Consider the following 27,836-nt stretch of genomic DNA (forward strand, 5'->3'; position numbering starts at 1 on the left):
CTCTAATCACGACAATTACAATTACTGGCTCTGAACTAAATCTAGCCTGTGATCTTTTTTTCCCTGACTTCATCCCAACACACTGGCGCTTTGCACACTCTACAATGCATTGCTTCAGAAGGAATCATCTGACTGTTCTGCTAAAACTAGGAACCTCGGGTCTAGATCTAATATAAATTTGTCACTGGCACTATATGTAGACGAACTATTTGACGCACATACAACTCTGCATGTCTGTCTAAGTCCAAATCCTTTCGTACTACCAAGAAGTGAGCCGACTTCGTTAGTTTGTCGACCACAACCTCAAATGGAATCATTACTCCTCTGACTCCTTGGTAAGCCTGTCACAACGTTTCATCATGATATACTTCAATTCTCACTTTCGGGACTCTCGAGTGATTGTAAAAACCCTCCCGGCTTGCATTATTGAACTTCTACTTACTTCCATTTTCACGATGCAAGTGCATGCGGTGTTTTGCTCTAGTTTATGTGACAACTACATGTTCCCAATTTTCTAATGAGATATTTTGACCCCTATAGTTTAATTCGACAATCATTAACGAAATAGGTGACTATCCCATCCATGTATTGGCCCCCAAACCTACAAGTGCCTACCAATCTAATCATGCTTGGATGATTCCAATATTGCTTATATGGATCTTTTGTCCAAAAGGAAACCCTTTAATCAAAACAAAAATTTGAGAAGCATTTAATACAATAATTAATTAAGCGTGCACAAGACACGGCTGTTTTGTAGTTAGACATTATCTCTAATTAATTGCCAGACTGATTTTACGCATGATACTACCGCCCGCCCTGGAATCTCCATGCGGTTTTGTCGTTTTTATTTTCTCAAAAAAAAAGTGATACATAGATCACAGATTGACTGTTCAAGGGTGAGAGGCCTCAACTGCCGGTCAAATGTTCTTTAAAATATTCAGTTAAAGAGGATACTCTGAGCACCTCATCTGTTCAAAGATACTTTATTGTAATGCAATATAATTTTATATGATATGATATGAAGTTTAAATATTTCTCCAATAATTCGATAGGAGAAAGAACAGTTTCTGATGGGTCATTATACTCGCTGGATCCTTTCTAGTACGAACGGACTCGTTAACAAAAAGACTGAGACATCCCTGTAGCTGAAACACAACTGTGTCACCTACTCTCTCTCTTGTTAGCGTACTTAGCTTTCATTCAGAACAACCTATGATCAGTTTCTGAGATTTCTCAACCTCTGGGTTGTTGTCAATGGAGACGCAGTTGAACACACCAGGGAGGTTGCTCCACATGCCATGTGTTCAGGACGTACTGAAGGAGAACCCGACCACGGTCCCGGAGAGATATGTCCGCAGCGATCTAGAGCCTCCCATGATCATGGACGCTTGTTCTGGCTTGCAGGTCCCCGTGATTGACTTGGGGAGGTTGGTTTCGGAGGACTGCTCGAAGCTAGAGCTCAAGCTGCACCATGCGTGCAAAGACTGGGGCTTCTTTCAGGTACAAACAACTTCTGCATTTGGAACATGAAGGCTTTGAGAAAGTATCAGAGAAAATGGGTTCATTGATTGAAAGAGATTAAAATCCACTTAATTCTCAACTTCTGCGAGGGCCACTAAGCAGACTTAGATGTACAATTCTTAGCCACAATTATGTGTAGCCTATGAGATTTCATCGGAAATTTCCTTGTTTTGCTTCCTGGACTCGCTTTTTGCCTCCTAACCAAATCTAAGTTTTCGCTTTTATTTTACACTTAGATGTACTATTCTGTGCCATCTTGCCCTGTTTCACCAGAACACTAAATTGGTCGTTCAAGATTTCCAACGGAAAAAGAAAGGTGGGAACTTAGATGAATTTGGAGATTTGAGTTCCTCGATTGTCTCTTTTCTAGAGAATGCTAATAAGACAAATTTATCTATTGAAACTTTCTTGATATATGTTGAAATAAAGGTCTCTTGATTACTCAGCAATCAGGAGATCAGAGCTTTATCTGTCTTGATCTCAAAGGAATGCCTGTTTCTGGGAGAAGCAAGAGTGATAGCGGTGTGTTAATAATTTTCAGCTGATAAATCATGAAGTGAGCCCTAAGTTGATAGAGGAAGTGAAGAAGGGGACCGAAGAGCTGTTCAACATGCCAATGGAAGAGAAGAAGAAGTTTTGGCAGAGAGACGGCGAATCGGGCGGCTTCGGACAGGCCTTTTGTGTTCTCGGAAGACCAAAAGCTTGATTGGGCTGACATCTTCCGCATGTTCACTCTCCCTGCTTCTATGAGGAAGCCTCACTTATTTCCCAAACTCCCCCTTCCCTTCAGGTTCTTTCTCTCGGGCCGAAACATGCATAGACACCATAAAACTTTCATGTGACACTTGTAACATGTAAGCGAACATGCATAAAATACAAAATCGCTTGATTAGAAAAGTGAAACCACATTAGTATGACACATGATATAATTGCTACGTGAATAACTTTTTTGTTGTTGAGGGTTTAGTTTGTGGCGTGTTCCAAAATATCCCTTTATCGCCTAAAGAATGAAATTGTCTACATGGTAGAGACGATCTGGACGCCTACTCGAAGGAAACAAAAGCCCTAGCAATAAAGCTCCTCTACCTCATGGCGAAGGCCTTAGGAATGGAAGCAAAGGACCTGGAGGGGGTGTTCGAAGATGGGATGCAATCGATGAGGATGAATTATTACCCGCCGTGTCCGCAACCCGAGCTCGTGATGGGCCTAAACTCTCACTCTGATGGCGACGCGGTTACCATCCTCCTCCAGGTCAACGAAATGGAGGGCCTCCAGATAAGGAAAGATGGGAAGTGGGTTCCTGTGAAACCTCTCCCCGGTGCTTTCATCATCAATGTTGGAGACGTTGTTGAGGTAATAGTATTGCAACATCAACTTCCACATTTGACCATACTGATAACTTATTGTCTCACACTCAAAGCCTTCCCTTCATTGGCCGACAGCAGATTATAACAAATGGGATTTACCAGAGCATCGAGCATCGAGCAACAGTGAATGCAGTGAAGGAGAGGATCTCCATTGCAACGTTCTTCAGTCCGAGAATGGATGCTGAGATCGGTCCTGCGTCGAGCCTCATCACCTCGGAAACCCCAGCAATGTTCAGGAGGATAACAGCGGCAGAACATCTGAAGGGCTATCTATCAAGGGAGCTCAACGGAAAAGCTTATCTCGACGCCATGAGGGTTCAGAACAACGAAACCTAGAAGTGCCGAGTTCTATCCATTGAGTATGGATGTGAAAATGGTGATACGTGGAATGGTGATGCAACCTGATTATATGATATCGGTTTGATATTTAGGGAGGTCCTTTTTGAGAAAGACAATAATGACTTGAAAAAACTTCTTGTGATTCTCATCTATTGCTTGTCTGAACTATCAAACAGTCTTCTAAAATCCAAGGCATTGATTTTTTGCTCCGCCCTTCTGTTTTTTTTTCATTTTAGTAGAGCGATGAATGTTCATCCTCCTGATCCCCAGCTAGCGCCAAACCGAAATTCATGAGACTATCGCTTGCATCTTACCTTATTGGATTTATATGGTGTACGGGTATTTTTTCAGTTTGGACTAACTTATTTGAGGGGGTTTCCTTGTCATTGAAAGACTAAAGAAGATAGTAATAGACTAGACCAAATTTGAAACTCAAAACAGCTATGACGAGTGCGACCTGACAAGTGGCGGACTGCAAAGACCTCGTGTGGCAAAACTATTGGGTTTTACAATTACCCTACTTTTTCTACAAGTAAGCCCCTTGATAAATAAACAATAGATTCTTTAAATTAATGAATTACAAATATCATGCGAGCCAGACTCGTATCAGAAAATTGTCCACATTTAATGGCGTGGAAAATTAAAGTAATGTCATCGATCAAAAAAAAAAAAAAAAACTAAAGTAATGTCATGCAAGTTAAAGTATACATTTATTTATTAATCATTAAGGAAACCCACCAGGATCACAATTCTACCTATATGCTCTCCTTTGCCAAATCATTTTCTTTTCAAAAGGGCAAGATTTAGCTGCAGCAAGGTTGCAGCGTTAACGTTGCTACCAAACACATGGTGTATGTTCGCATAACCTTTAAATTATCCGCAAGCAGATCGAACCTTAGTAATCCACTCTATCAAAAAATCTGTAATCTTTGTTCTACTCACCCCAGTCACTCTCTTCTCTGCCTACTGTCTGTCGCGGCCGCCGTCCGCCACGCCAGTCTTGGCCCCCTGAGCTCCACTTCATCGCCAAGATCATCTCTATTGGCGTTGCTGATGAAGGCTCTCCACTGTCTCACGACCCTCTCTCCCGTGCACAAGGGCAGCATCTCACCGTAGGTAGCTTCGTACATGGTGAAGCAACAGCGATTTCACCGTCTTTTGTCAACGAATTTGTGGCTAGGAGATAGGGAGGGTTTCTTGAGAAGGTGTTTGTTGACACTTTTGGTGACTCAATTGGTTATTAACTGCATAAAAAGTTAGGGATCAATCCCGACCCCAAACAAAATTTTTAGTTAAAACTACACATAAATTTTAAAAGCATTGATAGTAATAAGCCCACCTAATTGCATTTCCATTGGACCAGCGATGGATTGATTTGAATAGAAGATTTCGAGCATAATTGGATTGATTGGACTAAGCTGGTACAAATTAAAATTTTGGCCAAGTTCATTAATAATTTAATATGGCCAACATTTTGCGTATGATATGCAAGGAGGTTGTAGGTCGGCATATATTGAAACCTAGGACCTTAATATCCTAAACTACAACATCTGAATTCTGGTGGGACGTAAAATTTGGGGTATTACACTGGGAGGGAAAAAAAGTTTCTCTAATTAGGCTGAAGCGTTTGGGTATCGACACGTTAAAAGGTCGGGCGTGTGGGTATCGACATGTTAAAATAAGGAACATCATTTTATCAGCCCATCTACTGACATGTGGGGCATCTACTGACATGTGGGGCGACCCTTAGTGAAGTTTTGGAGCTCCTACGTTGTGGGGAGTTTCCGAGCTCCTACGTTGTGGTGAGGTACGCATTAACCACCAAAGATCCACAACTCGAGAAGAGGCTCAACATACGTGGTTCAAGATTGAGAGCAAAGGGTCTTCACGTTCTCCACACGCAAAAAAGCCAGAGGAGAAAAACAAAAGAAAAGAGAGGGAAAGAAAGACCCACTTCCGTTGCTGCAACATCCACGATTCGCACAGAGAGAACAAGTAACAACAGTGATATTCTTGCAGTTCTCGGACGTGTCTTGCATCTTCACATCCGCACACCTCGTCGCTCCATACGCCAGACCGGCAAGTCTCCGAGCATTCCTTAGCAACGCTGGCGGCAAGCCTCAACGCACCAGTGATCGTTGACCCACCTGCACCTACTGGCCACGTCAGTGTCCTGTGTCCTCGCCGGTCACGCCCAGTAGCTGTTCCCTCTCAACTCCAGTCCACGACCTGCGATACTCAACATAAATTGGCAAAGTAAATATTCTTACAATTATTATTATTATTATTATTATTTACATCATTACTACTGTCAATAGTACATGTTGTTCCAAAATGTTAACCAGAACTTAGAGGTTAGCAGAAATCCAAATGAATTAATAAATTCACAAAATAACTATAAGACTTCCTCTGAGTGTTATATATGGATCACCAAAAATGTCTCAACAATGCATACTCAATACAAAATATGTAATCAATTTAATTATGCAATAAAATACTATTTAATAATTATATCAAAAGCTATGCATGAAAAATTCAATCATTGCAAAAGAGACATTATAATCTTTAACCCATAAATTTGTGACTATTATAAATTGTAAACCTCTTTGGTTGTTTCAAACATAAGTGTGAAACTAATAAATTCAGGAATAAAATCACGACAATTTTGACAAGAAAAATGTTTGGACTAAAACTTTAGTAGTCATAAATATAATGCCAACAATGTTTTACACATGTAAAACTCAAAGTAGACTTTAACTCTTTTAAGCAACATTTAAATGACTAAAATGTGAAATATAAATATATCACAAAAGGCAGGATGCAAAAGGCATACTCACTAAATTGTTGATTGCGCTAATTTAGTCATAAAAGTAATTAATGACAAATATTGGGGTGCATCATTAGTCAATTGAATAGTTGTCGCCCAATTATTCTCTCAACTTGTACTTGCTAAATTGGGTCTCCATTCCCCTTCCATCAAGCATAATTCCACATCGTCAAGAAGGCAAGAATCTACCACAATTCTAATACTAGAGAAGTTCTATATGTGCTTGAACAAGAGAGAATTATCATATCTTCATGTATTTATCAAACATACACATTGTCATGCAGCAAATACCAACACATGTATGAGCATATACATAGATAGAGGCCCATGCTGCACTCCCAAGCAAGCATGAATAAAGATATGCCACCAAATACCAACACAAGCTCGTGTCTACACTTACTTAAGCATATTGGCATGGACATCACCAATCGACTAATGATTGTATGCACTCTAGCATATTCCCAAGAATGATGGGACAACACTATGAGGAATACTAGAGAATTTTGTTCCAAAGTCAAATGACACCTATTTTCAAAATTTATAAGCATAATAATGTAAGGTAAAAAGAGCGTAATTCTAGTGGTAAAACATAGAAATCCCACATGACAGCATCCATTGTTTCGCTGAAAATACTTATATATAACCTAGTCCGACATGGGCAAGCTCGATAAGATTTTGTAGAGGTGGAGGCAAAGACAAGTTAAATAGCAAATAAAAACAGTTATAAACTGGCTTCATAAATGTACATTAAACAAATTTTAGCATGAGAATAGGAAGAATTAAGGACAAATAGAAACTATTTTGAGTAATAGCGAAGTGCCCCAATTTCCAATCCTAAATGGATGATTATTAAAATAATCACGAACTTGAGAGAGAAAACGCCTACACACATCCAACTTTCTATTGGAAAAAAAAAAAAGTATAGGTATTGAAGTCCCAAAATAAAAATAAATATATAAAAGAAATATTAGCCCAATTTCTTTCCATTTCTTTTATGGTTTTCCTTTTCTATTTCTTTCTAAGTAGCCACATGGAATCACTATGCCATTTTTAAAGATTTTCTAAATAGGTAATTTTGAAAATCTGTAAGCCTCTTCCGTAAAAGTATAAGAGCACACATTCATGGAATATGTCTAACAAGATCAAATCAAATCTAAAGAGAACACACAAGCTCGTGACGCCAAATTTCAAATGTTAGAATGAAAGGATCTCGACCTATGTGATGATGATTTCTCAAAATGTGGAAACAACGCGCCAAAATGGCAATTACGCCTTCAAGCATTAATTTAGAGTTTCCAAAAAACAACTTTACTTGAAACTCAATGACCTTACCAGAACAACCAAAAGCTATTTTGTGTTAATGCTTGATACCGTCCCATGATGAACCACCCAAGAATATGTGATTCTTGCCCTTCACCATCTTCAAATCCTTGTTCAATTCCAAGGTCGGTGGAAGCACCATCAATTCCAATTTTGAAAGCTATAAGGCAATTATCCTTAAGATCGTTGGAAAAAGTATTAGAATACATAAAATAATAATAATTATTGGAAATACATTACAAAAGATTAGAAAATAAAAGAAATGTATGAGGCATGCAAACACTATCCTTAAGGATAATTCCATCCCTCGAAGTAAGAAACTCGGTTCGTAAGGCTTCAACGGCTATCCTCCCAAGATACAACAGACCTTCCTCTATACTCCGCACTGAATATTAGAATGAAATAAAACAACTTTTATGTATAACCCCACAAAAAGAAAAGGAAAGATATGAGAACACGTTGTATCTACAAGGATTGTGGTTTGAAGTTTAATTTATATCGAAACAAGAAAAAGAGAGAGTCGTTAGGAGATTGTCATAAATCAATTGGTAATTAAAAAGATGACCGTTATAAAATAATGAAGAGTTTATGAAGTAATAAATCAAAAGTTGTAAAGATGTTAGACGACCGTTATACAACCATTAGAAAGTCGTTATATGACCGTTAAAAAGCCGTTACAAAAATGATGACTTTCATGACGATCATAATTTCTGATAAATATTTCAAAACTACTAAAATATCTAACATGCAGAAGAGAACTAATAAACCCTAGACAACAATCAAACACAGGGATAGTAAAAGTAGGACAACCAATTATTACAAACCACACTTTATAAACAAACCGAGTTAGTCCTACAAGCTAATGTACAAAAGGTCTATCTCAAAAAAAGAGACTACTAAGCCACCTACTCTCTAGACCTTTCAGCCTCTGGGGTTCGAATCCTCCATGACACCATCCAGGATGTTGATGTCCATGGGGTCAGCCACCTCCCTATTCTCGGTTTCGACAGTAGGTCCGTCAAAACCTACAAAGGACTCTTCCTCGGGCCCCGTTAATCGCATTAAGGAACCATGCCTTGAAGCAATGAGGTACCAAGTGAAGGAGGCCCTCATTGACCCAAACCGTGGTCATCACTAACTCACGAGTCAAAGCGGTCCCAATAATAGGGAAAAAGTGGACTCATAGTCCATATCCAATGGAACCCCAAAACGGACCGGTCGCCTCTCCATACTAAGGATGTGAAAATATTTAACTACAATGGGGTGAGATAAAATCTCGGTGAGTCAAAATCCAAAACTTCGATAAGGACGCAAATCCATCTAGATGTAGCCAAAATAGGCATCACACAAGACTTACCTCACCTCAGCACGTTTTTGCACATTAGTACATCACATATATATTTATCGACGCAAAAGGCGTAATCAATAACTGGAATACATCATTTTCATATATCAATCAATCATAGGGGTTCCGATTATAAGGTAAAATCGTCATGACATGTCTCATTCCATGCCACATAATTTTATCTCATAATAAGGCGCAGCTATCTCAATCACTCAAGCATATCCCAATTATTATGACCCATCGACCACAAACAACTCAACAGTTGGCGGTCATCCGACATAACCGGGTGTTGTCCCACTCCGCCAGCACGAACGTCTACACCTATACAGTATTCCATAAAGGACCATTAGCCTAGCCTCCACTACGACCGGCATCTGTTGATGTGGGGCATCCCGAGATAGCTAGTATAAGTACCTAGAGGGGGTGAATAGGTGTAAAAATAATTTCTCGAGATAAGAGAGCAATACTAAGCGAGACAATAGAAAGGAAGTTCTCCTTTGGTTAACAAAATGAATTATGATCAAAGTAAAACAGAGTAGGGAAGAGAAAATTGAACACAAGTTTTACGGTGGTTCGGCTTATTCTAAGCCTACGTCCACTCTTCCGCACCGATAGCCCACCGGCTGGATTTCACTATGAACAAAAGAGATGTTACGGGGCGCCATATTCTAGGAGCCCAAACTATGTGATTGAATAAGTCCTCCTCTATCTCGTTGCGGGTCGAGGACTTCAACAAAGGTAGATATTCTACTACACTTCCTCAAGGTTTCTCACGAATATAGACTCTCTTTGCGTACAAGATTTCGCTTAGCAAAGGAATTGACTAAGAACAAGGAGCTTCGGACTTTGAAATTCTTCTATCGCGCACCCTCTCGAACAACTGGAACGTCTTTCTTATATACTTCTTTATGCCATCATACCCGTTGGCACTTACCAAAGGAATTCCTCCAATCTACCCGTTGGACGGAATCAATTAGAAAGATCATTCGAGCTATTAAAGGAACATGTCGATAGCCCATTAATCCACGCTCGCCTATACAATCAGGATCTCGGTTTCCATAAGTAGAACCTTCCAAATATACTTCGCCAATCATTGAATCCTTAATCAATCTTGATTCGAATAAAGGAATCTGTTATGTCATATCCAGCCAAGAGATCTTCTCCAGTCGATAAGGTCAAATCCTTAATGAAACACCCAATTCTGGATAGTCCTTTTTCAACGGATTAGAAACTGTCAATGATAATAGACTTTGAGTCTTGAGTTTGGTAGTCCGAAGGTCTTCAGACTTTAAATAGCAGAGTCTGCAAATCTTCAGACTAGACTAATGGAAACGTTTTGTCAGCTTCAAAATACTCCAGGAAGATTTCTCCAGCAATCTCCCCCTTTTTGATGGTGACAAAACTTTCCTGCAGATTTGGATAACTTTGACCTGCAAAACATTACTCAAGCAAATATGGATATCTCATAAAGATAAATGGCTTAATGATGACACTAGAATCTGCAACCACAGAAAAATAGGTTAGTCTTTCATGTGAGTAAAGCCATTCATAAGATATCAATAGCACTTAATATAAGCAGTCAAACCCAAATCCAAATTCAGTTCACATCCAGACACAAAAGTCAAGTCAAACAAAACAAACATCAAAATAAATCAAAAGTTCAAGTTCAAAGTTTTCAAATCTTGCATCTCTCCCCCTTTTTGTCATCATAAAAAAACGGTTGAGATGGAAAGAGAATGGATTCAGGAATGCTTGGGAACACGAACAAGCTGAAAATCTCCCATTGACTGGACAATGCCTTCTAGCTTTTTCAACTCTTCCTTCAGTTGAGCGACCTCTTCACCCTTAGCATTTGCTTGAATCTGAAGAGAAAGGGCTTGGATCTGATCATTCAAAGAAACTGAAGAAGCTTGACTTGTATTCTGCAAATTCTGAACTTCGCATCTCAGAGCATATATCTGACCCCGCATTTCTAAGAGAACATCAAGAATTCTGCGAAAATCTGCTGAATTATCGCCCGCATCGGCTTCGCACGATCGGATGGAGTAAAGGCAACGATGGCAAATCAGCATAGTCACGCAGATTGGGCGATGAAACATCATGTCCCTCCTCGGGAAAGTGAGAGGCATATATGTCATATGGATCTCTGGAGAGCGACTGACTCCCTCACTGGTAGCAGGATATGAGGACATTCCTCTTTTCTCAAGGTCTCCCCCTGTTTCCATGCCTCCAAGTGGAGAAGAGTGTTCCTCATGCTCTCCTTCTTCTTGATTTCCTCTTTCCTCCTCTGCATCTCTTTCTTCAGCTTCTCTCTCCTTTGTTTCTTTCTCCTCTGCTTCTTTCTCTTCATCTTCTCTTTCTCCAGTCCTTTGTTCTGAGTCTTTCTCTTGCCGTTTCGTTGATTCCGAACAGGCGACTCGGGTTCTTCAATGCCATTGCGAAAATGGTGATGTCTTCCTCATCATCTTCATCCTCAACGATGAGAGCTCTTCTTTTCTTGGATGGAGCAACCATGGGCTCCTTCCCTTTTCTCTTTGCAGCCGAAGAGGTTTGATGAGTTTTGATAAAGGTTTTCTCCTTGAATTTCTCCAACGCCTTGTTGAGTTCATTTAGTCACCATTTTCAGTCCCACCACCATTTGATCACAAGATCGAGTACAGAAAATTCATAGAGGCTGAATATTCAGATGTCTAAATAACTTTGTCACAAGAGCTGGATAAGGAAGTTGACCATTGTCCTTCACCACTGCTCTATACATGTGGAGCATAATAGTGTGAGGAAGAGAAAACTTTTTCCCAGCAATGATGGCATACATCAGCTTTGCCTCTGAGTTTGAAACATTAGTCTTTGAAGTAGATTTTGGTCTGAGGCAATTAATGACAATCTTGTGAAGCAGAATGTTAACTGCACTCATCCTCAAGTAGGAAATCTTTTCCTCTATTCTTCTATCCTTAACAAGTTCCAACGTAGCACGAGCAATAGAGACATTGATAGGTTGATATCTCCCTCTCTCAACCCCAATGACATCAGCCAACATATCTACATCCACCACAAAGTCTTGATCTCGGACACTAAAGAGAATCTATTCGCATCCAAGAAATTGATATTCGAATAGAAATATGCAGTGAATTCAGCATAGGCTTTTGTAGAATCAAAACAAAACTGCTCAAGTTGAAGAAGACTGAATTTTTCCCTCAAATTGACATTCACAGCATCAAGGAAATCAAAATCCACACTTTTAGGGTTTATCACCCCACGCTTCAACAACTTAGAGTATAAAAGCTTTTGTTCCTCCGATCGAAACAAGTTTGTCCTTTTTCCCTGAATTTTTGCCGCAACACCCATTCTCGGTTGAAACTGACTGTACATCTTATCATCATCATTCCCATTTGGCTGATTCAGCCCTCCAACACGCGAATCACTTGGGATATTAGCAAGGGTTTCTTCTGCCAACCCCGCATGGGCAATTCCCAAACGCTCCATATTTCGTAAAAAGATGTACTCATTTTCATACCCTTTGTCCTTAAGAAACTCATCGATGTAGTTCAATGGAGTTCCACCTCTTTTCAAAGCACGATAAAGCTTGTAAATAAAAGAGGCTTTTGAATTCTTACGGATCTCACCTTCGATGATTTCTTCATTTTCTCGATGAACATCATCATGTGGACTAGATGGAGGAGAATGACGCTGCTGAGAATGTTGTGGGCTCTTGCTGACTTGTGGGAGACTCTTCTTCCTCGGTGAGATCAAAGTGCGTAGGCCCCTCACGCATTTGCGGTCCCCCGCTTGCAATCCTCGAAGACTTCCTTTGAGACGACATCTTTCACGCCTTTGAAAGATTCCAAGCTTGACTTTCCCAAGAAAGATGACAACTTTTTTCGAAGATTAAACAAGAGAAGAAAACAGAGTGGAAGATCGATGCTTTTTAGGGTTTTTGGAGTAAAACGGAGAAGAAACAACAATATATAAGATAGTCGAAGAGAGACATACGAAGCGTCGTAATGGAAAGTAAAAGATGCCCTTTAAAAATAACTGCCTTTTTAAAAATGAATAGATAACTGCCATTTTAAAATTAACTCCTTTTTGAAAAAGAAAGATTGCACTTATCACGGACATTTGAAAGTAGCAAAAATCAATTATAGATAGATGATTGTACCTTTCCGAGATTTAATATGAGAGAGAATAATTTACAGTCAAAATCTTGTTTGTCTGAGTCTGAGAGTCTCTAGACTTTAACTTCTTCAAACCTCAAAATGTTGAGTTTGGAACGGATGATTTCAAATTGATTTTTCTCCAAAGGCTTTGTGAATATATTCGCCAGGTTGGTTCTTTGAGTCAACAAACCGAATCGAAACTTCTCCATTTTGAACATGATCTCTAATGAAGTGATGTCGAATCTCTATATGCTTTGCTCTTGAGTGAAGAATTGGATTTTTGGTGAGATTGATTGCGCTGGTGTTGTCACGCTTAATCTCCATGCATGAATCTTCAATTCCAAAGTCTCTTAGTTATTGTTTTATCCACGAAATTTGTGAACAACAACTTCCAAGAGCTACATACTCTTTTAAGTTTAGCTCAAACCACGGATCCGACCCGGGTTGGTTTTTAAGTTTTATTTTAAATAAATAAATAAAATTTTATTTTAAAAAAAAATCAAAAATAATTTATTTTCCAAAATATTTTGAAAAATATTAAAAAATATTTTATTTTTCGAAAAATCAAAAAAATCAAAAAAATTCCATATTTTCCAAAAAATGCCAAAAATCCAAAAAGCCAAAAATTCATGAAAAAGCCAAAAAGACTTGTATTTTTCCAAAAATATACCAAAAAACCCCAAAAAAAATCCCTTTTGTGTCCAAAAATGAGAAAAATACTCAAAAATGTTTTCCTCCCAAAATGCATGGAAAATCTCTCAAAAATCCAAAAAGCCTTAGGGTTTAAACAAGATTAGGTACCGAAAAGGGCATTAGTGATTAACTAGTGTAATCAAGTCCCCGATCCTAATTTCTCTAGTTGCGCAGCAGTGAGTATTTCTCCCGATACTTCACTTGGGTTTCTAATCAACCCACCCCAAATCGATTAGTGGCGACTCCAATTTAAAAATTGATTTACAGGTTAAAAAACTCAGACTATTAAAGTCGTGAATTGGTGGACTTGGGAGGGTCCGAGCATAATTAAATTTAGCCGAGCCATTAGCCTCCTTAGGCGCTCGTACCCGATTGCGGGCGCCGGAAAAAAAGAGGTCGCGACATACATTAATTGGATAACTCATTTAATAATTGAACTTTCATATCGAGTAATACATGATACCTTAACATCTCTACGTTAATTGGATAATTATGATTCCTCTTCAGTATTACAAATTGTTGCTTTGCAGATTACTCGCAAGAAAATTGGGAGAGTTTCCCTATTCTAGCGCAACTTTGGATATTTGAAAGTTCATGCTCATTTTTGTGGAACAACTTCGATTCTATATTGATATTATCCACCTTCTTTCGCTATGTCAAAATAGCTTTGCCTTTCATCTCACATAACATATTAATTTTAGAGGTGCTTATGCTTCCATCTTCTCAGGCATGATGGGGCTCATGATGGAAATGTGTGGACATTGGGCCACACTAAATAACCAAGAATTTCAATTATCTTTAAACCCATAGAAACTCTCCAAACTCAGGACAACTGCAGGGACTATACGTTATTACAAATAAACTATACTCAACATCTGAGATTTTATTTTGCCTTTCTGATTAGTTGTCATGTAATTACCTGCTAATTACTTCACTCCTCGGGCTCTCTGTTCAAGATCCCCTATTGTCCGTTACTAATTTCTAGCATAATTAAAAATACATTTAATAAAGTTAGAGAAATAACAAATATTAATTCGTTTGCTAAGACATGGTAAAGAACTAATAAATGTAATAGGTGCCGAATTTATTTTTATAAATTGCTGAAATGCATAAAACCAATGTATTACGTATGATTTTTAAAATGTAATCATACATTAAATTAAACTGTTTTATGGTTAGACATTACATGCATTGTTTTGATTATAATTTGACTAACAAAATGCACAAAAGCGCAGGCTTATGCCTAATAATTTATGGATCACCTTGTGCTCGAACATGTTAAGTTGGAGAATTTCGTTGCATGCTATAATGTGTAATGATATCAAAGATTACAGTTGAAAATATTAGCTGTTGTAGGAAGAACGCCGTGTAATTGACCATAATCGCATAATAAATGGATAAATAAGTAAGAAATAGAGAAAAACAATAGTAGGATTTACGTGGCCCGTATTTGTTCTGCACTCCCACCATTATAAAACTGTTCAACTTCTTCATTATTCAATATTCACATAATATCAAACAAAACCTTCTAATGCACTTATGCGCAATATCGACCAAGTTAAAATTCAAATATTAAATTATCGTTCTTGTCAACAGAGACCCGACGTACACGACACCGAGGCATTGTTCTAGTTTAATTACGTGAAGATAAAAAATAACGTAATATAATATGGATGACACAGACTGGCTTGGCCATTAAAAAATGTGTACTCCCGGTTATTCTAAGCCAATCATGCGACTATTGCACCCTAAGTAGTCCCTAGTATAAAATATTTGCCCATTCTTGTGAGATGCTAAATGTACAATGATCTTATTAATCATTTTGAAGAGTTTACAAACGAGGAAATTAACACTAGACATGACACTGCCAATATGAGACTTTTTTTACTTCTTTTAGTATTTGAGTTTTATACACATGTGCATGCAAACATTATTTAAAATTAATTAGACCAATCACTTGAAAAACGAGTAGCATGAAATTCCTTATTTTCTTCCTAAACAATTACTTAGTAAGACTTAGCCAGGAGAAAATTCGTTCGGGTACAAATGGTGCTTTGGGAGCATCTATATATTTCTCAATTTACGGAACAAAACTTTGTTTTATTTTATTTTTTCTTCCCGATAACGAGGAATCTGGTCTTACATTTGAAAAAAAAAAAAACGACCCCGAGGAAGCTTCAAGGTGTCGAGTTTTCTGGTATTCCACGTTGGAATATCAAGGTCTTGCTAATTTCGCTCTTTCATCATCGCAATACCTTCGCACTAGCTAGCTAGCTTTTGTTGGCTTATGAACGTCTTTTAATCAAATCTTAACTGTGTCATATTCCAATTTAGATGCTCCATACTAGAGGAGATCTACCTTACATCATATTAGTTCTTTGAATTAAAATTGTTGGCTTGTAGGTTGTCCATTCTTTTCCATTTACACAACCCCTGAATCATCCATGTGACCCTGTTGATTGAGAGGAAGATTAGAGCACGCATCAATAGTGTAAACAAATAAAAGAGCACTTTACACAGCCGGTCCTATCCGCTGTTGATTTGAGAGCTTTGGACACTCACTTTTTCATGAACCATCAGCCTAGGTGTGGATAGAGCCACTTATAGAAAAACATATTTTCACGATGCAAGTGCGTGCAGTGTTTTGCTCTAGTTTATGTGACAACTACATGTTCCCAATTTTCTGGTGAGATAATTTGACCCTTATAGTTTAATTCGACAGTCATTAACGAAATAAGTGACTATCCCATCCATGTATTGGCCCCCAAACCTACAAGTTCCTACCAATCTAATCATGCTTCGATGATTCCAATATTGCTTATATGGATCTTTTGTCCATAAGGAAACACTTTAATCAAAACAAAAATTTGAGAAGCAATTAATACAATAATTAATTAAGCGTGCACAAGACACGGCTGTTTTGTAGTTAGACATTATCTCTCTAAAATTAATTGTCAGACAGATTTTACGCAGGATACTACCGCCCGCTCTGGAATCTCCATGCGGTTTTGTCGTTTTTATTTTCTCAAAAAAAAAGGTGATATATAGATCACAGATTTACTGTTCAAGGGTGAGAGGCCTCAACTGCCGGTCAAATGTTCTTTAAAATATTCAGTTCAAGAGGGATACTCTGAGCACCTCATCTGTTCAAATATACTTTATTGTAATGCAATATAATTTTATATGATATGATATGAAGTTTACATATTTTTCCAATAATTCGATAGGAGAAAGAGCATTTTCTGATGGGCCATTATACTCGCTGGATCCTTTCTAGTACGAACGGACTCGTTAACAAAAAAGAATGAGATATCCCTGTAGTTGAAACTTAATAGCACTGACACGTGACATGAATATGTGATATAACATGACATAATATATCAACACGTTATTTCTCAAAAATAGAAAATTCTGACACGTTATTGATGAAACTAATGACTAAGAAGAAATTAGAATCAACTTATTTAAATAAATCCATGATATAATGATCAAAATTTATCATCATTCAACATTCAATATTTTAACCACTGGGTTCGCCCCAGTGGCCACCCTTCTAACATGGAAGGGGGAGGTGAGGGGTTCAAATCCCCACCTTCTCAGGGGGGATGAGGGGTAGGGACGCGTAAGTTTGGAGAGTGGGTTGCGACTCCCACGCCCGCAAGAGGGGGGCACACAAGTCTGCAGTGAGTGTAGAGTAGGCGTAGAGTAGAGAGAACCGACAAAAAAAAAAAAAACATTCAATATTTTTAATTTTTTGAAATTACTTTTTAATCCCATTTATTTCTTTTTTGATTAAAAAAAGTCCCCACGAGTCCCCCCCCAACTCCCTTTTTTTTTCCCTCGTCTCTTTCCCTCCCACCCCCAAATTTATTTTTCTTTTCTCTCCCTCCCCCACCACCTAACAAGCTGTCACTTCTCCCTCTCCCTCCCCACCACCTAACAAGCTGTCACTTCTCCCTCTCTCCAAAATGAAAAGTCACGCCAAGTCCATCAGAATCCCCCTTTTTTATTTATTTAATTTTTTCGAGTTTCCTTCTCAGAAATCCTATCCTATCCAGCGCCGGAAAAATATTGGGTGGTCCGGGACCGCCACGTCAGCGTGGTCCCGGACCACTCACACGGCGCCACGTGTATGGGGAGCGCAGACAAAGGACGAAAACCGGGGCCCACTTCTCGACGCTCTCTCTCCTTTTTCTCTCTTTTGCCCCTCCCCTCATATGTGGCGCCATATGAGTGGTCCGGGACCACGCTGACGTGGTGGTCCCGGACCACCCAATATTTTCTCATCCAGCGCCCTTCTTCTTCTCCTCCTCCTCACCGCATGACCCCCTTTCTCTCCTCTTCTTCTGGATCTCTGCTTGCTCTCGGTCCTCATCACAATCGTGCACCACCTCACCTCTGGCCCTTCCTCCCTCGCAGTTGTAGCCTCGTCGCTAATCCATCACAGCATCACAGTGGCAGCCCTCGCCTCAGTCTCTACTTTCTTTGGCCGTCTCTCGCCGTCACGGGCTCGCTATCGCTCGCGGCCTCATCTATGCTCCATCGCCCTCACCTCCACCCTCTATTGTCTTCCGTCCACACTTGTCAAAACGTGTCGATAAGAGTGAACCACGTGTTGGAAAATCCAACACGCATTGACTGTGTGTTTGAGCGTATCCGAGCGTGTCAACATGGAAGCACGTGTAATGTCACCTACTCTCTCTCTCTCTTGTTAGCATACTTTGCTTTCATTCAGAGCAACCTATGATCAGTCTCTGGGATTTCTCAACCTCTGGGTTTGTCAATGGAGACGCAGGTGAACATACCAGCGAGGTTGCTCCACGTGCCATGGGTTCAAGACATAATGAAGGAGAACCCGACCACGGTTCCGGAGAGATATGTCCGCGACGATCTAGAGCCCGTGATCATGGGCGCTTGTTCTGGCTTGCAGCTCCCCGTGATTGACTTGGGGAGGTTGGTTTCGGAGGACTGCGCGAAGCTAGAGCTCAAGAAGCTGCACCATGCGTGCAAAGACTGGGGCTTCTTTCAGGTACAAAACAACTTCTGCGTTTGGAACATTAAGGCTTTGAGAAAGTATCAGAGAAAATGGGTTCATTGATTGAAAGAGATTAAAATCCACTTAATTCTCAACTTCTGCAAGGGCCACTAAGGAGACTTAGATGTACAATTCTTAGCCACAATTATGTGTGGCCTATGAGATTTCATCGGAAATTTCCTTGTTTTGCTTCCTGGACTCGCTTTTTACCTCCTACCAAATCTAAGTTCTCGCTTTTATTTTACACTTAGATGTACTATTCTGTGCCACCTTGCCCTGTTTCACCAGAACACTAAATTGGTCGTTCAAGATTTCCAACGGAAAAAGAAAGGTGGGAACTTAGATGAATTTGGAGATTTGAGTTCCTCGATTGTCTCTTTTATAGAGAATGCTAATAAGACAATTTTATCTTTTGCAACTTTCTTGATATATGTTGGAATAAAGGTCTCTTGATTACTCAGCAATCAGGAGACAGAGCTTTCTCTGTCTTGATCTCAAAGGAATGCCTGTTTCTGGGAGAATCGAGAGTGATAGCGGTGTGTTAATAATTTTCAGCTGATAAATCATGAAGTGAGCCCTAAGTTGATAGAGAAAGTGAAGAAGGGGACCGAAGAGCTGTTCAACATGCCAATGGAAGAGAAGAAGAAGTTTTGGCAGAGAGACGGCGAATCGAGCGGCTTCGGACAGGCCTTTGTGTTCTCGGAAGACCAAAAGCTTGATTGGGCTGACATCTTCTACATGTTCACTCTCCCTGCTTCTATGAGGAAGCCTCACTTATTTCCCAAACTCCCCCTTCCCTTCAGGTTCTTTCTCTCGGGCCAAAACATGCATAGACACCATAAAACTTTCATGTGACACTTGTACCATGTAAGCGAACATGCATAAAATACAAAATCGCTTGATTAGAAAAGTGAAATCACATTAGTATGACACATGATATAATTGCTACGTGAATAACTTTTTTGTTGTTGGGGGTTTAGTTTGTGGCATGTTCCAAAATATCCCCTTTATCGCCTAAAGAATGAAATTGTCTACATGGTAGAGACGATCTGGACGCCTACTCGAAGGAAACAAAAACCCTAGCAATAAAGCTCCTCTACCTCATGGCGAAGGCCTTAGGAATGGAAGCAAAGGACCTTGAGGGTATATTCGAAGATGGGTTGCAATCGATGAGGATGAATTATTACCCGCCGTGTCCGCAACCCGAGCTCGTGATGGGCCTCAACTCTCACTCTGATGGCGACGCGGTTACCATCCTCCTCCAGGTCAACGAAATGGAGGGCCTCCAGATAAGGAAATATGGGAAGTGGGTTCCTGTGAAACCTCTCCCCGGTGCTTTCATCATCAATGTTGGAGACGTTGTTGAGGTAATAGTATTGCAACATCAACTTCCACATTTGACCATACTGATAACTTATTGTCTCACACTCAAAGCCTTCCCTTCATTGGCCGACAGCAGATTATAACAAATGGGATTTACCAGAGCATCGAGCATCGAGCAACAGTGAATGCAGTGAAGGAGAGGATCTCCATTGCAACGTTCTTCAGTCCGAGAATGGATGCTGAGATCGGTCCTGCGTCGAGCCTCATCACCTCGGAAACCCCAGCAATGTTCAGGAGGATAACAGCGGCAGAACATCTGAAGGGCTATCTATCAAGGGAGCTCAACGGAAAAGCTTATCTCGACGCCATGAGGGTTCAGAACAACGAAACCTAGAAGTGCCGAGTTCTATCCATTGAGTATGGATGTGAAAATGGTGATACGTGGAATGGTGATGCAACCTGATTATATGATATCGGTTTGATATTTAGGGAGGTCCTTTTTGAGAAAGACAATAATGACTTGAAAAAACTTCTTGTGATTCTCATCTATTGCTTGTCTGAACTATCAAACAGTCTTCTAAAATCCAAGGCATTGATTTTTTGCTCCGCCCTTCTGTTTTTTTTTTTTTCATTTTAGTAGAGCGATGAATGTTCATCCTCCTGATCCCCAGCTAGCGCCAAACCGAAATTCATGAGACTATCGCTTGCATCTTACCTTATTGGATTTATATGGTGTACGGGTATTTTTTCAGTTTGGACTAACTTATTTGAGGGGGTTTCCTTGTCATTGAAAGACTAAAGAAGATAGTAATAGACTAGACCAAATTTGAAACTCAAAACAGCTATGACGAGTGCGACCTGACAAGTGGCGGACTGCAAAGACCTCGTGTGGCAAAACTATTGGGTTTTACAATTACCCTACTTTTTCTACAAGTAAGCCCCTTGATAAATAAACAATAGATTCTTTAAATTAATGAATTACAGATATCATGCGAGCCAGACTCGTATCAGAAAATTGTCCACATTTAATGGCGTGGAAAATTAAAGTAATGTCATCGATCAAAAAAAAAAAAAACTAAAGTAATGTCATGCAAGTTAAAGTATACATTTATTTATTAATCATTAAGGAAACCCACCAGGATCACAATTCTACCTATATGCTCTCCTTTGCCAAATCATTTTCTTTTCAAAAGGGCAAGATTTAGCTGCAGCAAGGTTGCAGCGTTAACGTTGCTACCAAACACATGGTGTATGTTCGCATAACCTTTAAATTATCCGCAAGCAGATCGAACCTTAGTAATCCACTCTATCAAAAAATCTGTAATCTTTGTTCTACTCACCCCAGTCACTCTCTTCTCTGCCTACTGTCTGTCGCGGCCGCCGTCCGCCACGCCAGTCTTGGCCCCCTGAGCTCCACTTCATCGCCAAGATCATCTCTATTGGCGTTGCTGATGAAGGCTCTCCACTGTCTCACGACCCTCTCTCCCGTGCACAAGGGCAGCATCTCACCGTAGGTAGCTTCGTACATGGTGAAGCAACAGCGATTTCACCGTCTTTTGTCAACGAATTTGTGGCTAGGAGATAGGGAGGGTTTCTTGAGAAGGTGTTTGTTGACACTTTTGGTGACTCAATTGGTTATTAACTGCATAAAAAAGTTAGGGATCAATCCCGACCCCCAAACAAAATTTTTAGTTAAAACTACACATAAATTTTAAAAGCATTGATAGTAATAAGCCCACCTAATTGCATTTCCATTGGACCAGCGATGGATTGATTTGAATAGAAGATTTCGAGCATAATTGGATTGATTGGACTAAGCTGGTACAAATTAAAATTTTGGCCAAGTTCATTAATAATTTAATATGGCCAACATTTTGCGTATGATATGCAAGGAGGTTGTAGGTCGGCATATATTGAAACCTAGGACCTTAATATCCTAAACTACAACATCTGAATTCTGGTGGGACGTAAAATTTGGGGTATTACACTGGGAGGGAAAAAAGTTTCTCTAATTAGGCTGAAGCGTTTGGGTATCGACACGTTAAAATTAGGTCGAGGCGTGTGGGTATCGACATGTTAAAATAAGGAACATCATTTTATCAGCCCATCTACTGACATGTGGGGCATCTACTGACATGTGGGGCGACCCTTAGTGAAGTTTTGGAGCTCCTACGTTGTGGGAGTTTCCGAGCTCCTACGTTGTGGTGAGGTACGCATTAACCACCAAAGATCCACAACTCGAGAAGAGGCTCAACATACGTGGTTCAAGATTGAGAGCAAAGGGTCTTCACGTTCTCCACACGCAAAAAGCCAGAGGAGAAAAACAAAAGAAAAGAGAGGGAAAGAAAGACCCACTTCCGTTGCTGCAACATCCACGATTCGCACAGAGAGAACAAGTAACAACAGTGATATTCTTGCAGTTCTCGGACGTGTCTTGCATCTTCACATCCGCACACCTCGTCGCTCCATACGCCAGACCGGCAAGTCTCCGAGCATTCCTTAGCAACGCTGGCGGCAAGCCTCAACGCACCAGTGATCGTTGACCCACCTGCACCTACTGGCCACGTCAGTGTCCTGTGTCCTCGCCGGTCACGCCCAGTAGCTGTTCCCTCTCAACTCCAGTCCACGACCTGCGATACTCAACATAAATTGGCAAAGTAAATATTCTTACAATTATTATTATTATTATTATTATTTACATCATTACTACTGTCAATAGTACATGTTGTTCCAAAAATGTTAACCAGAACTTAGAGGTTAGCAGAAATCCAAATGAATTAATAAATTCACAAAATAACTATAAGACTTCCTCTGAGTGTTATATATGGATCACCAAAAATGTCTCAACAATGCATACTCAATACAAAATATGTAATCAATTTAATTATGCAATAAAATACTATTTAATAATTATATCAAAAGCTATGCATGAAAAATTCAATCATTGCAAAAGAGACATTATAATCTTTAACCCATAAATTTGTGACTATTATAAATTGTAAACCTCTTTGGTTGTTTCAAACATAAGTGTGAAACTAATAAATTCAGGAATAAAATCACGACAATTTTGACAAGAAAAATGTTTGGACTAAAACTTTAGTAGTCATAAATATAATGCCAACAATGTTTTACACATGTAAAACTCAAAGTAGACTTTAACTCTTTTAAGCAACATTTAAATGACTAAAATGTGAAATATAAATATATCACAAAAGGCAGGATGCAAAAGGCATACTCACTAAATTGTTGATTGCGCTAATTTAGTCATAAAAGTAATTAATGACAAATATTGGGGTGCATCATTAGTCAATTGAATAGTTGTCGCCCAATTATTCTCTCAACTTGTACTTGCTAAATTGGGTCTCCATTCCCCTTCCATCAAGCATAATTCCACATCGTCAAGAAGGCAAGAATCTACCACAATTCTAATACTAGAGAAGTTCTATATGTGCTTGAACAAGAGAGAATTATCATATCTTCATGTATTTATCAAACATACACATTGTCATGCAGCAAATACCAACACATGTATGAGCATATACATAGATAGAGGCCCATGCTGCACTCCCAAGCAAGCATGAATAAAGATATGCCACCAAATACCAACACAAGCTCGTGTCTACACTTACTTAAGCATATTGGCATGGACATCACCAATCGACTAATGATTGTATGCACTCTAGCATATTCCCAAGAATGATGGGACAACACTATGAGGAATACTAGAGAATTTTGTTCCAAAGTCAAATGACACCTATTTTCAAAATTTATAAGCATAATAATGTAAGGTAAAAAGAGCGTAATTCTAGTGGTAAAACATAGAAATCCCACATGACAGCATCCATTGTTTCGCTGAAAATACTTATATATAACCTAGTCCGACATGGGCAAGCTCGATAAGATTTTGTAGAGGTGGAGGCAAAGACAAGTTAAATAGCAAATAAAAACAGTTATAAACTGGCTTCATAAATGTACATTAAACAAATTTTAGCATGAGAATAGGAAGAATTAAGGACAAATAGAAACTATTTTGAGTAATAGCGAAGTGCCCCAATTTCCAATCCTAAATGGATGATTATTAAAATAATCACGAACTTGAGAGAGAAAACGCCTACACACATCCAACTTTCTATTGGAAAAAAAAGTATAGGTATTGAAGTCCCAAAATAAAAATAAATATATAAAAGAAATATTAGCCCAATTTCTTTCCATTTCTTTTATGGTTTTCCTTTTCTATTTCTTTCTAAGTAGCCACATGGAATCACTATGCCATTTTTAAAGATTTTCTAAATAGGTAATTTTGAAAATCTGTAAGCCTCTTCCGTAAAAGTATAAGAGCACACATTCATGGAATATGTCTAACAAGATCAAATCAAATCTAAAGAGAACACACAAGCTCGTGACGCCAAATTTCAAATGTTAGAATGAAAGGATCTCGACCTATGTGATGATGATTTCTCAAAATGTGGAAACAACGCGCCAAAATGGCAATTACGCCCTTCAAGCATTAATTTAGAGTTTCCAAAAAACAACTTTACTTGAAACTCAATGACCTTACCAGAACAACCAAAAGCTATTTTGTGTTAATGCTTGATACCGTCCCATGATGAACCACCCAAGAATATGTGATTCTTGCCCTTCACCATCTTCAAATCCTTGTTCAATTCCAAGGTCGGTGGAAGCACCATCAATTCCAATTTTGAAAGCTATAAGGCAATTATCCTTAAGATCGTTGGAAAAAGTATTAGAATACATAAAATAATAATAATTATTGGAAATACATTACAAAAGATTAGAAAATAAAAGAAATGTATGAGGCATGCAAACACTATCCTTAAGGATAATTCCATCCCTCGAAGTAAGAAACTCGGTTCGTAAGGCTTCAACGGCTATCCTCCCAAGATACAACAGACCTTCCTCTATACTCCGCACTGAATATTAGAATGAAATAAAACAACTTTTATGTATAACCCCACAAAAAGAAAAGGAAAGATATGAGAACACGTTGTATCTACAAGGATTGTGGTTTGAAGTTTAATTTATATCGAAACAAGAAAAAGAGAGAGTCGTTAGGAGATTGTCATAAATCAATTGGTAATTAAAAAGATGACCGTTATAAAATAATGAAGAGTTTATGAAGTAATAAATCAAAAGTTGTAAAGATGTTAGACGACCGTTATACAACCATTAGAAAGTCGTTATATGACCGTTAAAAAGCCGTTACAAAAATGATGACTTTCATGACGATCATAATTTCTGATAAATATTTCAAAACTACTAAAATATCTAACATGCAGAAGAGAACTAATAAACCCTAGACAACAATCAAACACAGGGGATAGTAAAAGTAGGACAACCAATTATTACAAACCACACTTTATAAACAAACCGAGTTAGTCCTACAAGCTAATGTACAAAAGGTCTATCTCAAAAAAAGAGACTACTAAGCCACCTACTCTCTAGACCTTTCAGCCTCTGGCTTCGAATCCTCCATGACACCATCCAGGATGTTGATGTCCATGGGGTCAGCCACCTCCCTATTCTCGGTTTCGACAGTAGGTCCGTCAAAACCTACAAAGGACTCTTCGGGCCCCGTTAATCGCATTAAGGAACCATGCCTTGAAGCAATGAGGTACCAAGTGAAGGAGGCCCTCATTGACCCAAACCGTGGTCATCACTAACTCACGAGTCAAAGCGGTCCCAATAATAGGGAAAAAAGTGGACTCATAGTCCATATCCAATGGAACCCCAAAACGGACCGGTCGCCTCTCCATACTAAGGATGTGAAAATATTTAACTACAATGGGGTGAGATAAAATCTCAGTGAGTCAAAATCCAAAACTTCGATAAGGACGCAAATCCATCTAGATGTAGCCAAAATAGGCATCACACAAGACTTACCTCACCTCAGCACGTTTTTGCACATTAGTACATCACATATATATTTATCGACGCAAAAGGCGTAATCAATAACTGGAATACATCATTTTCATATATCAATCAATCATAGGGGTTCCGATTATAAGGTAAAATCGTCATGACATGTCTCATTCCATGCCACATAATTTTATCTCATAATAAGGCGCAGCTATCTCAATCACTCAAGCATATCCCAATTATTATGACCCATCGACCACACCAACTCAACGGTTGGCGGTCATCCGACATAACCGGGTGTTGTCCCACTCCGCCCGAGCACAAGAACGTCTACACCTATACAGTATTCCATAAAGGACCATTAGCCTAGCCTCCACTACGACCGGCATCTCGTTGATGTGGGGCATCCCGAGATAGCTAGTATAAGTACCTAGAGGGGGTGAATAGGTGTAAAAATAATTTCTCGAGATAAGAGAGCAATACTAAGGCACAATAGAAAGGAAGTTCTCCTTTGGTTAACAAAATGAATTATGATCAAAGTAAAACAGAGAGTAGGGAAGAGAAAATTGAACACAAGTTTTACAGTGGTTCGGCTTATTCTAAGCCTACGTCCACTCTTCCGCACTGATAGCCCACCGGCTGGATTTCACTATGAACAAAAGAGATGTTACAGGGGCGCCATATTCTAGGAGCCCAAACTATGTGATTGAATAAGTCCTCCTCTATCTGTTGCGGGTCGAGGACTTCAACAGTGTAGATATTCTACTACACTTCCTCAAGGTTTCTCACGAATATAGACTCTCTTTTGCGTACAAGATTTCGCTTAGCAAAGGAATTGACTAAGAACAAGGAGCTTCGAGACTTTGAAATTCTTCTATCGCGCACCCTCTCGAACAACTGGAACGTCTTTCTTATATACTTCTTTATGCCATCATACCCGTTGGCACTTACCAAAGGAATTCCTCCAATCTACCCGTTGGACGGAATCAATTAGAAAGATCATTCGAGCTATTAAAGGAACATGTCGATAGCCCATTAATCCTGCTCGCCTATACAATCAGGATCTCGGTTTCCATAAGTAGAACCTTCCAAATATACTTCGCCAATCATTGAATCCTTAATCAATCTTGATTCGAATAAAGGAATCTGTTATGTCATATCCAGCCAAGAGATCTTCTCCAAATCGATAAGGTCAAATCCTTAATGAAACACCCACTTCTGGATAGTCCTTTTCAACGGATTAGAAACTCAATGATAATAGACTTTGAGTCTTGAGTTTGGTAGTCCGAAGGTCTTCGGACTTTAAATAGCGAGTCTGCAAATCTTCGAGACTAGACTAATGGAAACGTTTTGTCGCTTCAAAATACTCCAGAAGATTTCTCCAAAGAATCTCCCCCTTTTTGATGGTGACAAAACTTTCCCCGCAGATTTGGATAACTTTGACCCGTAAAACATTACTCAAGCAAATATGGATATCTCATAAAGATAAATGGCTTAATGATGACACTAGAATCTGCAACCACAGAAAATAGGTTAGTCTTTCATGTGAGTAAAGCCATTCATAAGATATCAATAGCACTTAATATAAGCAAATCAAACCCAAATCCAAATTCGGTTCACATCCAGACACAAAAGTCAAGTCAAACAAAACAAACATCAAAATAAATCAAAAGTTCAAGTTCAAAGTTTTCAAATCTTGCATCTCTCCCCCTTTTTGTCATCATAAAAACGGTTGAGATGGAAAGAGAATGGATTCAGGAATGCTTGGGAACACGAACAAGCTGAAAATCTCCCATTGACTGGACAATGCCTTCTAGCTTTTTCAACTCTTCCTTCAGTTGAGCGACCTCTTCACCCTTAGCATTTGCTTGAATCAAGAGAAAGGGCTTGGATCGATCATTCAAAGAAACTGAAGAAGCTTGACTTGTATTCTCAAATTCTGAACTTCGCATCTCAGAGCATATATCTGACCCCGCATTTCTAAGAGAACATCAAGAATTCTGCGAAAATCTGCTGAATTATCAGTCTGCGTACT

At 39.2% G+C, this 27,836-nt stretch overlaps 1 protein-coding gene and 1 pseudogene across 2 annotated transcripts; both read left to right on the forward strand.

The window, feature by feature from the left end:
- The first annotated feature begins 1,127 nt into the window (after window positions 1-1,127).
- Window positions 1,128-3,436, forward strand: LOC120293369 (annotated as a pseudogene).
- Window positions 3,437-17,887: 14,451 nt separating this feature from the next.
- Window positions 17,888-20,530, forward strand: LOC120293368 (protein SRG1-like). Of its 2 annotated transcripts, XM_039312515.1 has the most exons (5): window positions 17,888-18,248; window positions 18,362-18,595; window positions 19,157-19,404; window positions 19,644-19,968; window positions 20,058-20,530. In XM_039312515.1, the coding sequence occupies exons 1-5, from the start codon at window positions 18,237-18,239 to the stop codon at window positions 20,316-20,318; spliced, it is 1,080 nt and encodes a 359-aa protein (XP_039168449.1). In that variant the 5' UTR covers window positions 17,888-18,236; the 3' UTR covers window positions 20,319-20,530. The 2 variants fall into 2 exon arrangements, with proteins under 2 accessions (XP_039168449.1, XP_039168450.1); XM_039312516.1 differs by lacking the exon at window positions 17,888-18,248 and having other exon boundaries at window positions 18,269-18,595; window positions 20,061-20,530.
- The last annotated feature ends 7,306 nt before the right edge of the window (window positions 20,531-27,836 follow it).

Source organism: Eucalyptus grandis, chromosome 5, assembly GCF_016545825.1.
Source record: "Eucalyptus grandis isolate ANBG69807.140 chromosome 5, ASM1654582v1, whole genome shotgun sequence".
NCBI lineage: Eukaryota > Viridiplantae > Streptophyta > Magnoliopsida > Myrtales > Myrtaceae > Eucalyptus > Eucalyptus grandis.

What these genes read in the sequence shown, in the direction of transcription:
- LOC120293368 (XM_039312515.1), top strand. An exon ending in AAGACTGGGGCTTCTTTCAG is followed by an intron (nt 18,596 to 19,156) that starts GTACAAAACAAC and finishes AATAATTTTCAG; the next exon opens with CTGATAAATCATGAAGTGAG. An exon ending in ATGTTGGAGACGTTGTTGAG is followed by an intron (nt 19,969 to 20,057) that starts GTAATAGTATTG and finishes ATTGGCCGACAG; the next exon opens with CAGATTATAACAAATGGGAT.